The 16141-nt window shown below is 41.1% G+C and overlaps 4 protein-coding genes across 6 annotated transcripts in view; 3 read left to right on the forward strand and 1 right to left on the reverse strand.

The window, feature by feature from the left end:
- Nucleotides 1-229: 229 nt before the first annotated feature.
- klhl23 (kelch-like family member 23) lies at nt 230-3244 on the forward strand. Of its 2 annotated transcripts, none has more exons than XM_064975483.1 (4): nt 230-602; nt 947-2176; nt 2483-2635; nt 2725-3244. In XM_064975483.1, exons 2-4 carry the CDS (start codon nt 952-954, stop codon nt 3033-3035), a joined length of 1689 nt encoding a protein of 562 aa, XP_064831555.1. In that variant the 5' UTR covers nt 230-602; nt 947-951; the 3' UTR covers nt 3036-3244. The 2 variants fall into 2 exon arrangements, with proteins under 2 accessions (XP_064831555.1, XP_064831556.1); XM_064975484.1 differs by having other exon boundaries at nt 230-537.
- A 3537-nt stretch (nt 3245-6781) lies between these two features.
- On the forward strand, nt 6782-10195 carry LOC135547210 (lupus La protein homolog B-like). The gene is made up of 12 exons (XM_064975988.1): nt 6782-6916; nt 7433-7496; nt 7601-7704; nt 7814-7988; nt 8081-8188; nt 8291-8394; nt 8472-8543; nt 8635-8677; nt 8909-9046; nt 9123-9312; nt 9390-9506; nt 9622-10195. The coding sequence occupies exons 2-12, from the start codon at nt 7440-7442 to the stop codon at nt 9714-9716; spliced, it is 1203 nt and encodes a 400-aa protein (XP_064832060.1). The 5' UTR covers nt 6782-6916; nt 7433-7439; the 3' UTR covers nt 9717-10195.
- Nucleotides 8199-12467, reverse strand: mettl5 (methyltransferase 5, N6-adenosine). The gene is made up of 7 exons (XM_064975989.1): nt 12113-12467; nt 11742-11856; nt 11476-11660; nt 11317-11399; nt 11176-11227; nt 10260-10309; nt 8199-9839 (listed from the first exon to the last, which is right to left on the reverse strand). The coding sequence occupies exons 1-7, from the start codon at nt 12210-12212 to the stop codon at nt 9798-9800; spliced, it is 627 nt and encodes a 208-aa protein (XP_064832061.1). The 5' UTR covers nt 12213-12467; the 3' UTR covers nt 8199-9797.
- A 63-nt stretch (nt 12468-12530) lies between these two features.
- Nucleotides 12531-16141, forward strand: part of LOC135547209 (E3 ubiquitin-protein ligase ubr3-like) — a 41556-nt gene continuing 37945 nt past the window's right edge. For both annotated transcript variants that reach the window (XM_064975986.1, XM_064975987.1), the window contains exons 1-4: nt 12531-13368; nt 15157-15296; nt 15492-15644; nt 15835-15984. In XM_064975986.1, coding sequence (XP_064832058.1) covers nt 12935-13368; nt 15157-15296; nt 15492-15644; nt 15835-15984 — 877 coding nt within the window. In that variant the 5' untranslated portion in view covers nt 12531-12934. The remainder of the gene's footprint in view (nt 13369-15156; nt 15297-15491; nt 15645-15834; nt 15985-16141) is intronic.

Raw genomic sequence — 16141 nt, forward strand, 5'->3', positions numbered from 1 at the left:
ACTGCCTAAAGTAAAATGTGCGTCACTTAGATGATTTTACTTAGCAGTTAGCAGTGAGGTTGTGAACCATAAAATCAGTGTTGGTCATAAGGTTTGATGCAGCACTTGTTCATGGCACCACACTACAATCTCTCTTTAGATTATGCAATCCTAATCCTTATTAGGATTTGGCTAAAACTGCCATGGCAACGAACGAGACTGAATGGAAGTGGCTCTGCGGTGGGGGAATTCCTCAATCAAATTAAAATAGGCTACCAACCATACCGTTTTTTTTGTTCACTTTGGGGTATTGATTGTCCTTGTGCGCAACGATGCTGTCTCGACTCAACCATTGTCGTGGTTGGAGAATGTGTGTCCAGGGAATAACGGGAACGGTGATTCGCTAAAGCGGTCTATTTGGCTGGTTGTATGTAGCCTATTATCTGTGAAGCAGGCTGGAGTATATGGAGCAGGGTGACAGCCGGCGCCTCTCCAACTATACACAGATACCAAAATAGGACAGCGGTGTGCCACAAAGGTCCTGAGAGCTAATTTGAGGTTAGTGTCTGCGAGCGCCTGTTTCAGTCTAGAAAGCGCAATTCATGCCATTAGACGGTGGAAAGGTAAGCGTGAATGAGGGAATATGGATTTGAAGATAAATGGTTCGTACAATGTTGTGAATAATGTTTAGTAGTATAGAATCCAGTGGTTTGAGAGTAGAAACTCATGTCCTCTGCTGATTACTCGAGAGCCTTTATTGCACTCTCAGATCGTAGCCTACTGATGTGTGTATAGATTTAAATAGCCCTAATATTGTAGTAGCCTATGTTGTGGTAAAGATGGAAGCCAACATGTAAAGAAAGCTATCAGATTTGAGTTGTTTTTAGCCCTATAGTATATAAAATGACACAATAAATTAAAGCCACAAATTATGAATGATGTGTTCTATCTTCTCTTCATTTTCTAGCCACTATGTCAGACAAAGGAAAAGGAAGCTACATTTATGACTTTTGTGACATCGCCCATCCAAATGAACTATTGGATGCTCTGAGAGAGTTCTACCTAGGTGGCATATTCACCGACATCACCCTACAATGTGCCACGGGACAGGTATTTTACTGTCACAAGGCAGCATTGTCAGCCCGCAGCTCTTATTTCAAAGTCATGTTCACAGCCGACATGAAGGAGCGGTCAAACAACCTCATCAAACTGACAGGGATTGATTATGACGTTCTGAGTGCTTTGGTGAACTACGTATACACTTCCAGGGTGAACATCACGGAGACAAATGTACAGAGCCTGCTGGAGGCAGCAGACCTCTTACAGTTCAGCTCAGTGAAGAAGGCTTGCGAAGACTTCCTTATACGCTTCCTGGATGTGGACAACTGCCTGGGTATGCACTCTTTTGCTGAGCTGCACATCTGCCCTGAGCTGGAGCGGGAGGCACGGAGGGTAATGCTCAGCAGGTTTGAGGACCTTCTACAGCAGGAGGAATTCTTGGAGGTGGACTACGACAAGCTGAGTTCCGTCATGTCTCTTAAGAACATCAACGTATGGAAGGATGACGTTCTCTTGGATGCGGTGGTCAAATGGGTCACCTATGACATTGTTAACCGTATTGATCACGTTCAGGGCCTACTCTGTTGTGTCCATCTTGAGCTGGATGAGGTGTACTTCAAGACTGCCCTGGATGGACAGAGGCAATGCTTACTGGGCAATGAGGGAAAAGTAAGGTCATTGATTATCAGCGCATTGAAGTCCAACTGCAAAGAGACTTCAGCGAGCAGGAAGAAAGTGTCCTCAAGCATGTATGTTATTGGAGGGTACTACTGGCATCCGCTCTGTGAAGTCCACATATGGGATCCAATAAGCAACACATGGGTGCAAGGAAAAGACATGCCTGACCAGACCAGAGAGAGCTATAGTGTATCTTTACTGGGGGCAAATATTTATGTGACTGGGGGTTATATGACTGAGACTATTGAAGCCCTGGACACAGTTTGGATTTATAATGGTGATTGTGATGAATGGACTGAGGGATGTCCCATGATCACTGCCAGATACTACCACTGTTCTGTGGCTTTACACGGCTGTATCTATGCCATAGGAGGGTACAGAGGGGGAGCTATACAACTTGAGACTGAATTCTATGACCCCTTAAAAAAGAAATGGTTCCCTACAGCCAACATGATACAAGGTATGAAAACATAAACAGAAGCACTATACAGAGGAGTTAGTTACAATGAGAAGACACCTGAGCAAACATGCAGGTCTGTGTTGCTCTAGTATTGCCCTTGAATTTGTCCGTTCCACATGGTTGGGCCAAAAGCGATCTTGGCCACTCATTCACTATTTGATTCTTAGCCATTGACCTGTAAATAATTACTTTCAAGTTATTTTGCATATTAAAATAACATGCAAAATACTTTACTGAGTCGCACTAATGAAATCAGGATTGTTTTGGCTGTTCACTGTTTTTGATCAAATGCTTCCTCTTTCAAAGGTGTAGGAAATGCCACTGCGTGTGTCATGAATGACACAATCTATGTGACCGGTGGCCACTATGGATCCAGAGGAAGCAGCACCTATGAAAAAATTCAGGCCTACAGGCCGGACATAAATGAATGGAACATTGTCACAATCAGTCCTCATCCAGGTATGACAGATTTTGAAGGAAGTGGGCATTTTATTTGAATTTGTATTCAGTAATATTTAGTAAGGAAATCCTTGTACTCATGCTTTCAGAGTATGGCCTGTGCTCTGTTTCTCTGAACAACAAACTGTACTTGGTGGGAGGACAGACTACGATCACCGACTGCTACGACCCAGAGAGAGATGAGTGGAGGCAGTTGTCAGTGATGAAGGAGAGGAGGATGGAGTGTGGTGCTGTAGTGATCAATGGCTGCATCTATGTGACCGGGGGATATTCCTATTCAAAGGGGACGTATCTGCAGAGCATTGAAAAGTATGACCCAGAGCTGGACACCTGGGAGGTTGTGGGAAGCCTCCCCAGCCCAGCAAGAACACACGGATGCATTTGCATTTACAGTGTGTAGTGTCTTTTTAATGTACTTTTACAACAAACATCAACTAAATCCCATGGATGCAGTTCCTTCGTGCCATACGGCCCATGAGTGGTAGGGGCTATGTACAGTGCCTTGCGAAAGTATTCGGCCCCCTTGAACTTTGCGACCTTTTGCCACATTTCAGGCTTCAAACATAAAGATATAAAACTGTATTTTTTTGTGAAGAATCAACAACAAGTGGGACACAATCATGAAGTGGAACGACATTTATTGGATATTTCAAACTTTTTTAACAAATCAAAAACTGAAAAATTGGGCGTGCAAAATTATTCAGCCCCCTTAACTTAATACTTTGTAGCGCCACCTTTTGCTGCAATTACAGCTGTAAGTTGCTTGGGGTATGTCTCTATCAGTTTTGCACATCGAGAGACTGACATTTTTTCCCATTCCTCCTTGCAAAACAGCTCGAGCTCAGTGAGGTTGGATGGAGAGCATTTGTGAACAGCAGTTTTCAGTTCTTTCCACAGATTCTCGATTGGATTCAAGTCTGGACTTTGACTTGGCCATTAGAACACCTGGATATGTTTATTTTTGAACCATTCCATTGTAGATTTTGCTTTATGTTTTGGATCATTGTCTTGTTGGAAGACAAATCTCCGTCCCAGTCTCAGGTCTTTTGCAGACTCCATCAGGTTTTCTTCCAGAATGGTCCTTTATTTGGCTCCATCCATCTTCCCATCAATTTTAACCATCTTCCCTGTCCCTGCTGAAGAAAAGCAGGCCCAAACCATGATGCTGCCACCACCATGTTTGACAGTGGGGATGGTGTGTTCAGAGTGATGAGCTGTGTTGCTTTTACGCCAAACATAACGTTTTGCATTGTTGCCAAAAAGTTCAATTTTGGTTTCATCTGACCAGAGCATCTTCTTCCACATGTTTGGTGTGTCTCCCAGGTGGATTGTGGCAAACTTTAAACAACACTTTTTATGGATATCTTTAAGAAATGTCTTTCTTCTTGCCACTCTTCCATAAAGGCCAGATTTGTGCAATAAACGACTGATTGTTGTCCTATGGACAGAGTCTCCCACCTCAGCTGTAGATCTCTGCAGTTCATCCAGAGTGATCATAGGCCTCTTGGCTGCATCTCTGATCAGTCTTCTCCTTGTATGAGCTGAAAGTTTAGAGGGACGGCCAGGTCTTGGTAGATTTGCAGTGGTCTGATACTCCTTCCATTTCAATATTATCGCTTGCACAGTGCTCCTTGGGATGTTTAAAGCTTGGAAAATCTTTTTGCATCCAAATCTGGCTTTAAACTTCTTCACAACAGTATCTCGGCCCTGCCTGGTGTGTTCCTTGTTCTTCATGATGCTCTCTGCGCTTTTAACGGACCTCTGAGACTATCACATTGCAGGTGCATTTATACGGAGACTTGATTACACACAGGTGGATTGTATTTATCATCATTAGTCATTTAGGTCAACATTGGATCATTCAGAGATCCTCACTGAACTTCTGAAGAGAGTTTGTTGCACTAAAAGTAAAGGGGCTGAATAATTTTGCACGCCCAATTTTTCAGTTTTTGATTTGTTAAAAAAGTTTGAAATGTCCAATAAATGTCGTTCCACTTCATGATTGTGTCCCACTTGTTGTTGATTCTTCACAAAAAAATACAGATTTATATCTTTATGTTTGAAGCCTGAAATGTGGCAAAAGGTCGCAAAGTTCAAGGGGGCCGAATACTTTCGCAAGGCACTGTATGTGTGTGACAGGTGCTAAGAATCTTTAAACAGTTACGCTGTTTAGAGTATCTTTTATAACCAGTTGGCCAAAAATGAATGTTCAGTGACAAATGATTGCTGCTGGTTTAATATTACAAAAAGAGCACATCATTTTCAATCCACTTATACATCTAACACATTGGTTCTCATGCACTTAACATTACCAGTTGTGTAATTTTGGCTTAGACAGGTTAACCTTGTAGAGCTCTACATATGCACACAGTTTTTAGACAAATCTCTACATTTGAAGCACAAATGTCATCAACCATACACCTGAATCTTAGGGTTTGGGGGATGCACAATTATTTCGGTTTACTTTGTTTAGACCTCTGATTCTGAATGTAAAAAGAATGAGCTACAACAGCTGTTGGTAAAAACCAAACTGATGATTATGGATTCAAAAATGTATAGGCAGAAGCAGACCACTGCCTAAACGTTGCAACAGTCTGCGGTTGATTGATTCAGTATGCACCTGATTTTACTTGATAAATGTAACTTTAAAGATGCAATATGCAGAAATTGCTCCGCCATTTCCTGGTTGCTTGTCCACCATTTCCTGGTTGCTTGTCATAGTTTGCCTAATTTCAGTTTATGTGACAAAACAAGGAAGTATAGTGTTGAGAATCATTGTACCATCTAAACCACTGTGAACCTTTTCAATAAACAAAAATATTGTATTTTCAGCTGTTTGAAGGTAAAATATGAGGGTGGGTGAAAACAGATTTGGGTGCTGTGGAATCAGTGAGGGTAACCAGAAGTGGTCTTGTGAAAGTTGTTTGTGTTTCTGCTGGTCAAAGGGAGCAGGCGCTCCATGTTAAACGAATGTGGGCAAGAGATGTGAATTATTTTGCTCTCAAGAAAAGGGTGCCATTGAAAGGAGTGATTACTGGGATAGAGGTAATTGTGAAAGCTGACAAGTTGAGTTTTTCAGGATTAGAGTAGTGCAGAAGTTGTCATATGTTGAGGCAGTGAAGAAGGTAGAAGAAGATGTGTCAATGGGGAGGGATCCTAAGAGGAGTGGTGTGAGTAGTAGATCTGTACCAGTACATAAGAATGAACCAACAAGTGATATATGTTTCAGTAAGATTGGAATTTTGGCATTTATAGTAATGGTTATCAACTGTACTGCAGGGATGAAATGTAAGTCGCAGAAAATAGCGGTTGTGGTGGCAGCTGCAGAGAGGTATTTGAGTGTGCGAGACTTGACATCAGAAGAGTTACAGGGTGTGTTAAGTGGTAGTGTACCATCATTTCAGGCTGTTGGCCTGAAGTAGGACTAAGTATATTTAAATAGGGGAGTATGGTATTTTTAAAAATGTTAAATTGGTGAGTTTCGCATTAGATGGTAGGGTGTTTTTTGTATTTGTGTATTTTAGTATAATTGAGTTATACTCCAGTCTAATAGGTGGCGTTAATGCAATATTTATTGTATGCCAACCACCGTTAAACCTCATCGAATACGAATTTAGGCAGCGCTGTACTGTAGTCTCGGCACGAGTGCAGAACGTAAAACCACAGTACAATGAGGCAGATATTTCACTGGATGTATAAATGTCAAGCATCCGCTTGGCGTTTCCACTCACTGCCAAATATGGTAGTGAGAGGAAGCCCATGGGCGGGCCCTGAGAGAAGATGGACCCAGATCGATTTTGGCCGACATTCTGCAAATGCTCTCATCGATGAAACAGTTGCTCTCAATACAGATGTCTGTTCCCAAAACAAGAATCTGCTATGAACAGAGTGGACTAAGTTTAGTAGACTTTACCCTACGAAAAAGTTAATCGCGCTGTGTAGAAGGAATGCAAAGGCGAAATGAGCAGAGTAGGCGTTCCCTAACGGACATATGCAGAATTATTCTAAAACGCGCCAATAGGATCTCGCTACCGTGTGCTTGGCTCTGCCCACGTCCATGCCTGTTCTGCCTACTGTGACTCATTTGTTCTATTGGAAATGACAGGCAGTGGTCTTACTTGGTTTAGTTATAAATCTTTGGCACACCAAGGCAGTTTTGGCCCTCAACGATCTCCGTAGCACGCAGGACAACCCACTTGCTTGCCAACGTGATTTAGCGCGTGTGGAAGAAAGCCTTCTCATCAATCTGAATTTCTGCAGGTAGCAAGTCAATATATCACAGTAAGTAAATATATTCCAATTAACCAGCGTTTAAACTTACTATGCAAGTCCTCTTATTTTGTATAGAATTGTCCTATCTTATATTTTAGAGGCCCGTGAGAAAGAAACAGTTACACGCTAGCTAACTAGCAGGCTAACGTAACGAGTTAGCAGACCGAGCGAGGCATTTCATGTACGTGCTGAACACGCTGTAAACGGCCCGTTAGGCCATGTCTTCCTTTGAATTTAGAGGTTATGTTACTGTAACCATTAGTGAACGCAATTCACACGGGCTTTCTATAGTACCAGGTAGCTTGCTAGGCTGGGTAACATGACTGTCTTCAGTCAGGAGTGAAAACGTGGGTGAGCAAAGGCTTTTCCCCACGCAAACTTCATGCGCTTGTCCGTTGTGTAATTAGCTGTCACGGCTCGTGCATGTCGCTAAAGCATTTTCCATTTGTTTTGTGTTGCTTATAAATCAATAAAATTGATTTGTCACATTTGTATCTAATAAATACTCTATTTACTTCTTTTCAGACTCATCATGGCAGAAATTCAAGAAATGTCTGAACTTGAGAAAAAGGTGGCTCAACAGCTTGAGGTATTATACTGGAGCTGTATATTCAAATATGGTGATATATACTGACAACAAACATGGAAAATGCTGGTCTTCCCCGATTGACACGTTTTTATTCATCTTCAAAGTACTACTTTGGTGATCACAACCTTCCAAGAGACAAGTTCCTCAAAGAACAGTTGCAGCTCGATGATGGCTGGGTGACTCTGGAAACCATGCTCAAGTTTAACAGGTTTGTGCAATTTAATTGTATCAGTTGACGCTTGGGACTTGGTAAGGCCTACATACATGTTTATTGTTAGCTGTAACATAATTTGTAACTTTCCCCTTATCATTTTCAGGCTGAAATGCTTGACTACCGATCACAGTGTAATTGTTGAGTCTCTGAAGAAATCCCAGACTGGCCTTTTGGAATTAAGTGAGGATACGACAAAAATCAGGAGAATCTCAAGCAAGCCCTTACCAGAACTGAACGACAAGTACAAAGATACCCTCAAACACAAATCTGTGTACATTGTAAGTTGAATTTTCCAAGATTCGAGATGCACCTAATTACAGCTGTTTGGAGCCCTGTGTTTGTATGTTAAACATTTTCTATGATCTTCCAGAAAGGTTTCCCATTGGAGACAACCCTTGATGAAATCGAGGGGTGGCTGAAAGGGAAAGGCGTCATAGAAAACATTCAGATGCGACGCAACTTCCAAAAGAATTTCAAGGTGATTCAGATCAACTTTATTATCCCACCAGGGGGAAATTTATTTAGTACATGAAAATAATGCGTGTAATACAAAACACTCAGCATCTCCATCCATTTTCAGGGCTCAGTATTCCTGGTTTTTGACACTGAAGAAGCATCAAAGCAGTTCCTAGCACGCACAGACACCAAATCATTCAAAGAAAATGATATGATTATACTTTCAAGGTAGGCGGAGGCTAAACTACCACGACCAAGTCTAATATGGTGAAAAGGGTATGAATTAACTCTGCTCTTGTTTTCAGAGAGGACTACCATGCAAAGAAATCAGAGGATAGAAAACTGTTAAAAGCAGAGTCCAAGGCTAAGGCTAAACAGTGAGTACATTACTGATCTTTTAATCATGTTTTTTTTTTCTGAATGTTTTTTTGTTCAAGTAAATTGTTCCAAATTAAATTTGTTTTACAGTGACAAGGACGAAAAACAAAAACAAGCAGAGGAAGAGGAAATGGTAAGATCTCTGGAAGTGCTATCACAAATCCTTATTGAGATTGTTTTGAAAGGGTTTTCATTATGGCTGAACATTTTGAAAGTAGCATCTGTTATTGGACAATTTTGTGTAGCACCACCTATTTAAGCCATTTTTTTTGCTTCTATTGGATAGGACCCTTTGTATTTTTCTTCCCAAAACAGGGAGGTTTAAAGTTGTTCTAAAGGTCTGCTGCTTTATTTTACACTGTAGAAATCTCTGGACGAGCAGACCGGATGCCTGTTGAAGTTCTCAGGCAATCTTGACAGTGTTTCAAGAGAGGACTTTCACGAGGTGTTCTCAGGTCATGGTCAAATCAAATGGATTGATTTCACCAGGGGTGCCAAAGAGGTAGTAATTGCAGTGTAATAAACCATTTGAACCACCCTTCAATTACAAATGTCATAGGAAATAAATTATCTTACAGGGTACCATCCTCTTCAGAGTGAGTGCCAAGGAAGCTCTTGATAAGGCAAAGGAAGCAAGTGGAGGAAACTTGAAAATTAAAGGTGAAGACGTTACGTGGGAAGTGGTGGAGGGAGATGCAGAGAGGGAAGCTCTGAAAAAGATAATTGAAGACCAACAGGAATCTCTCAACAGACGTCGAGGTGGTAGAGGTAACCTATTTCAAGGCGTTTTTTAAATGTATCTTAATGTCATTTCTGATCTGATGGTGCATTTCCTCTCTTTACAGGTGGCCGAAAATCAGGTGGTAGAGGGGGGAGAGGAGGACGAAGGGACAGGGGTGGACGTGATGGCAAGTCACACTACCAAGGCAGAAAGACCAAATTTGATGATAGTGATGATGACGGTAAAAGTAGTTATGTTAATCACGCAATATATGATTCTGCCGAGACGTGTCAATTATAAACTTTGGAACAATTGAGTATCTAATGTTTTCCTTCTAAATTCCATTTCTCCAATAGCACCTCCTAGCCCGAAGAAGCGAGCGCTGGAAGAAGTGTGCAAAGATGCTGATGCTCCAGCTGCAAAAATTGTCAAAACTGAAAATGGTTCTTAAATGTACTAGCACGTCTCGTTGAGGCATTTTATTTGAAAAGATACCCATTGAAAACAACTTTATTTCATTCCAGTGGAGGCTTCATGTTGTGGAAAACCGTAGGAAGTCCACCTTGATGTCAACCTAGAAAACAATTTAGAATATAAGACTGGAAAGTGTTCAGCCTTATCAGTAATGTGGTGTGCATCTTACATGGTCAATACCTATCAAGTTCTACCCTGAACATACTTTATGGGACTAATTTAATATGGATTTCATTAGTTGTGTTGACTGCATCTAAACAAATCATTTCATTTCAGCGGGAGCATATTACGCCTGTTTTAGTCACCTCCATACAAAGATGTGCATGTTAATAGAAAATTGTTAATCAGTGCCATTCTTTCAATTGTTTTAATCAAGTGTATACGGTTGAGTCCTAAAGCATAGATCTTGTTCCTTTTACTTTTGTGAATAGCCATTAAAGTTGAGTGTAAGTCAGATTCTCAGAAGCATATGTTCAAAGCACTTGTCTCAACAATTTAGACTTGCCAACATTTTTCTTACCGATTTCTTCTTGTGGAACTTGTAGGACGCTGGCAAGTCATATCTTAGCTCTGTCAAGGAGAGAAACACATTGTTAGGTTTCATGTGTACTTGTTCGTCACCTCCACTGCAGTGTTGTAGTTGAGTCACAAGTCCCTCTGGCTAAGTCAGTTGCCGGTGGTGGAGTTCCTATGGCTGACTATCGAGTCCTAGTCCATGTGCTCAAGTCTTGAATCGGTGTTAAACAAAATACATGAACATTGGTTTGTGCACAGTGAAAGCAAAGTGAATGGGGTTCATTAGACATTTTGGTTAGTGCTGGTTGTTGGCTTCTACAGTAGATATCTGCCCAGCAGAAATGTGACGGAAAGATTTGTGAGCATTGAAGTAACGCAAAGAATTGTCACCCAATGGTGATAATTGCCTGCAATAGCCTATGAAACATATCCATACGCAGGCTCACACATTTCATTTGCTGATTTGACAACTGAACATTTAATGTTTTGAAGGGATATATTCTCCAGGCAGTATTGGCTATTACTCCTGTCAGATTGATAAGAATGTCAATAATAAACAGGCTCACAGCTCTACTTTTCACATATGTGGGTGAATACCAAAAATTTAAGGGAGACTTTTCAGAACCGGCCTATGGGATGCTGTGGGGAAAAAAGTGAGTGAGATGACAAATTCAAACAGCCTACTTTCCTATACTCAAGGTGAAAGAATGACATTGCTAGACTTAAACTTAATATCAGTTTTGTAGACTGGTGGTTACGAGGAAGCCAGAGCTGCTTGAGCGTTATGTAGCCTATGATTGGAGGTGGAGCTAGAGAACAACCCTTGCTAATAGTTTGCCTATCAAGTACAAGTCACGGTAAGGTGAGTCAGAAGTAATCAAGACTCGAGTACTACAACTCTGTTGTGACATTTCTGTTACCTGCTATTACTTCCATTTTTACTCCCCAGTCACTTGCTTTCTTCTGTATGTGCTGTAATTAGGCAAAAAGAGGAATTAGACAACACTTATGGCAGAAGTTGTTGAAAGAGTAGTACACCATGGAGTGTTCTGACAACTTACGTCTCGTGTTGATGTTTTGTGAAGGGAATATACTGCTGTTGTTGCCATAGTTAAAGCCGTCCTCAGAAACTGCATGTCCATACCTTTATTTTTGAGAAAGCAATCAAAGGTTTATAACACATCAATTGGTTGTTTTATCACCTTAAAATATGATCTCACCTTGGTTGTGTTTGGTACCAAATGGAGGATTCATTATCACAGTGTCAAATTTCTTGGCATATGCATGGGATCTCAGGGAGCACATGTCACACTGGATCAGGTCTACGTTGGTCAGCTCAAATTCCTCAGAGTTCCTTTTGAATATCTCCAGTGCATCGTCATCAATGTCAAACCCAACACACAAACTATAAGAGAGGAAGGTGAGTGGTTAGATAAATACTCCAGTACAATAGCTTTTATTCAGACAGTTGGTGTTATTTTCTTACCCTGCATCAAGCATTGCTGCTCCAATGCTAAGAACGCCACATCCGCATCCCAAATCTGCAACCAATTTGCCCTCGATGTCATCAAATGTGTTGTGGATTGTATAAAGCATACATGCTGAAAAGATACGTTTAAATTACTAAAATTAGACTCAGCAATTTCAATTACAACACAATTCAAATTGGCATGCAAACAAATTGTGAAGAGCCAGTAGGAGGTTGGCAGATTGTTGTAGTTGACATCTATGCAAAAGTCGCTCGGATGTGTATGACGTAATGTCATACGGCTGAGTCTATCTTCAACAACAAACACACGTTTGTAATGTTATAGCGTTAGTGGGCCACCTATATTGATTATTGTGGAGTAGTCTTACCTGCAATGTGAGGGCTGGTTGGATATTGTTCAAGAAGAATTTTGGGTTCTTCAAAGGCGTCCACTTGTTGAAGACAACTTTCCAACGCTTTCAGTTTCATATTGGCTGGATAGCAAACCTTGACCTGCTACAACTAACACACAACGCCGAGAGCCCTATCGGAAAGGCAACATATATCAAGGAAGCTAGATTGTACTCGACAACTGCTCCCTGTAAATGCAATCCAAGAATTGGTTTGATTGTTTACCTTTGCTGGCCACATTTGAGCTAGAATTTTAGCATTCTATGCCATACTCACAGCACACCCCTCTTCAGAGCCACGGGGAAGGTGTACAGCGTGACACTTCCGCATTAGTGGGGTCTCAATGAAAACAATCCGAGGTGGAACAGACGCTAAGAAAAGTAGTACAGCTCTATGATCATGGTGTTTTTGCAATACAAAATATGCATAACATTTTCTGATTCCACTAGTTACTGCCACCATTGGAATTATCATTCCATAGTTAGGGATTAGCTAGTTTACTCTAATCGTGGGTTGTGATGATGGTTTATCTATATAACTTTTGGTGTACAAAATTGCATGGTCACGGTTGATCAGCTGCCTACTGGACAGCAGTAGCCGAAACTACTACACAGCTTGATCACCTGCCACACTGGATGTGGATTTGCAATGAAGCCAGGTCAGTGTGTTTGAACCAGTGATTTATATACGTCATTGGTTTAACACAATAGACGCGGAACACAATATCGAATGTATCGCGAGAAATTACGAGAACGTAGCAACAGGACAACAAAAATACATTTGTGTACAAGCCAGAGTGCATGATGGCGGCGTTGCTGCTACGCCGGGACAAGAAATCTACTGCTGCTCATTTAAAGTCAGACCTTAATCGGACTGACAACAGCTCTGGTGTCCGACAACTTCAAGAGCTGCTTGATTCTGTTCTTAATCCAGAAAAGCCACCGGCAGACACCGAGGCTCTTGACTGGTGTAAATGTCTAATAGCAGGAGAAGAAGGTTTCGAGGAGTTCTGCAAAACGGTCCGGTCCTATGACAATGCTACTCTATGCGGCTTGGTTTGGACAGCAAATTTTGTGGCATACCGCTGTCGGACTTGTGGCATTTCTCCTTGCATGTCACTCTGCGCAGAGTGTTTTAACAACGGCGATCACACAGGCCATGATTTCAATATGTTCAGGAGCCAGGCTGGTGGGGCCTGTGACTGTGGAGATAGTAATGTCATGCGAGAAACTGGGTAAGTCCTTAGCTTAAGAGCGCTAGCTGGCTAATCGCTAACGTTAACTGGCTAGCTAGATTGTAGTGACATTTTCTAATGAATTGATAACTTGCCATTTTTTTGACAGCAACTGACATAACCAAACAATTTTTAACAATGTATGGGGCAGGTCTAGCTATAGCTAGGCTGTCATAATGCCCAGTTTGCTGGCTAACAGCTAACGTTAGCTCGTAAAGTTCTACCTAGTATGCATGTTGCCTTACTGAGTCTAGTTTATATAGCAACTGTGCCGTTTTGACAGGTCCCCTTAATTTTACTGACATGTCACTGAACATGCTATTGATTGAAAAACCATTCATCTTTAGATTTAGCTATACAAAACCTAAACACTAATGGGGGTACTAGTTCGCCTGCGTTTAGACATTCCAATTCGGATCTTTTCACGAATTGGAGCTCTGAAAAAGCTCTAAATTATTGAAAATACAAATTATTTGGAAAAAAATGAAATTGGGCGTTAGCTAGCTAACAAAACACCAGAGGCTAGTTCGTCACTGTCATAGGACCCAACCCCAGCAATCTAGTCAAGTACACACAGCTTTGAACAATGGCTATAAACACCGCAGAGGTGTGTACACCTGTATACCCAACAGAAACATTTTACCTTTTAAGAATCCAATTGAACAAAACGTAATACTTGCATTTTATAGGTTCGCATTTCATATTCTTAATGCAAATACTGTGCTATTGAAATGAACTAATCCTACAAGGTTTCTAGGATAATTACAATTTGTCCCTGCATAATACCTCAATCACTTTTTGTAACATATCAGCTCATGTTTAGATTTAAAGGGTCTACTGCACTTCCTGATTTTGGCCTCATTTTTAAAGATTTGGTTAATTAGAGGCCATGATTCAATTTAAACGCGAGTTGGTTTTGGGGTGTGGTTTGATGTGGGTGTGTGTTTGCAGGTGGGAAGAGTTAACCAAATGATTCTGCCAATTAGCTTCAGTCTGGTGTGTGCCCGTTGCAAAGTTGGTTTGACTTTGGATAGCCTATCTCTGGGGCAAGTTACGGACCACCAATAAACAAGACAATATTTCAATTTTGTGCACCTTTTAGTTTTATTAAATATTTGTATATGAATTAATTAGCTCAAACCAACTATACATTTAAGTTATTGAAATTTGAATTATTGGAATTTTACAATTGTCCTATGTACTTGGTGTAATTTAGATGGTCCTTAACTAGCCCCGCAGGGATTACCGAAGTCAACCCACATTTACCACGGGCATTACAATAGAGTCTTGCAGCTGCACTCTGAATTGATGATTACTTGTGGGCAGGATTGAAACAAACCAAACTTTCATTTGTGTTCTGAAGCAAGTCACGACCACAAGTTCCTCAACTCAGTTTTGGATGACAGTGACTTTATGGCACTATTTACACTTTAGTCAATTTTGACAGAATAAATGCTTCTGACTCATATTGATGCCACATAGGTTATTTTCTAAATTAAATATAACATATCTTCTTTGCAGCTTACTCCCCACCATTCCTTTAAATTATTAGTTTCCACTTCTGCAGTTATTTTGTCTGATGGATGACAATGACATTTTATTCAAGGCAGTCAGATACTACTAGCCTAACTTAAAATGCACATATTCCACTATCAAAGGAAGACGAAATACACTGCTAGTGTCCGTTAGATAGGTTGTCCTGTAATTGTTCCCAATTACTTCCACAATTTTTATTTTAGGTACTTCTCTTGGTTATGAAATAAAAGTATATGGATGTTGTTCTGTCAGGTTTTGCAGACGGCATCGGTTAAGAACCGGGGAGAATGTTCCTTCAGTCCCCCGAGACTTACTACTGATGTCAGAGATGGTCCTCCCTCGCTTCATCATCTGTATCATACAGTACCTAAGGGATGGATACACTGAACCAGGTGGGAGAAACAGCATCGCACTACGTCTACAGAACACCCTAAAAGCACCTGATTGCAATTAAACAGCCCTCGGAGAACAAAACATTGTGGAGAAAGTTATTTTACAACTATCTTATGTAGGTCATTCTGCTTGTTTTCATGTGCCCTTCTGACACATTTTAATTTCACAACTTTTATCATACCTTGCTCTCACAGACACATCAGCTGAGAGGGACCTACAGAAGGTCTTACAGCAGCTAGAGCCCCAGATCACCTTCCTCGAAGAACTGACGAAGATGGGCGGAGCAATGAGAACTGTGCTGACAAAGATCCTAACGAATCAGCAAACATTCAAGGACCTGAGCATGGGTAAATATGTCTGTTTTCACTTACTCATAGTGCCATTGAGTGATTTGTTATTCTGACCGGGGGGGAGGAACTATCAAAAGGTGACATGATACTAATCAATATTGCCAAACCATAATAATTCAATGCTTCACACATGCTAATGAATGTCTGTTAGTTTAAAACATATCTCATATGTAAATATGCCCTATAGGTCAAGAAGAGAATGTATTTGCAAAAAAGAACTACGAGAACTACCTGTCAGCACTGAAGAACTCAGGCCTGGTGTCTGTGGAGGAGAAGGCCCAGACTGGGGCTGCAGAGCCCACACGAGGTTCTGAGACAGGGGCTCTGGGCTTACTGGGTAAGACCTCATCCACTCTTTAGGAGTTGGAACTCAAAATAAGAGTCTCTGATAGCATGCCATTTGTTGTGGTATGGAAACATAATGGAAGTAGTGTTTCTCAATGGCTCATTAATCAGGGAAATAAAGAAGTAATGGCTGCCATCTGTCTCTGCTC

The sequence above is a fragment of the Oncorhynchus masou genome, chromosome 10, assembly GCF_036934945.1.
Source record: "Oncorhynchus masou masou isolate Uvic2021 chromosome 10, UVic_Omas_1.1, whole genome shotgun sequence".
In the NCBI taxonomy this organism is placed as follows: Eukaryota; Metazoa; Chordata; class Actinopteri; order Salmoniformes; family Salmonidae; genus Oncorhynchus; species Oncorhynchus masou.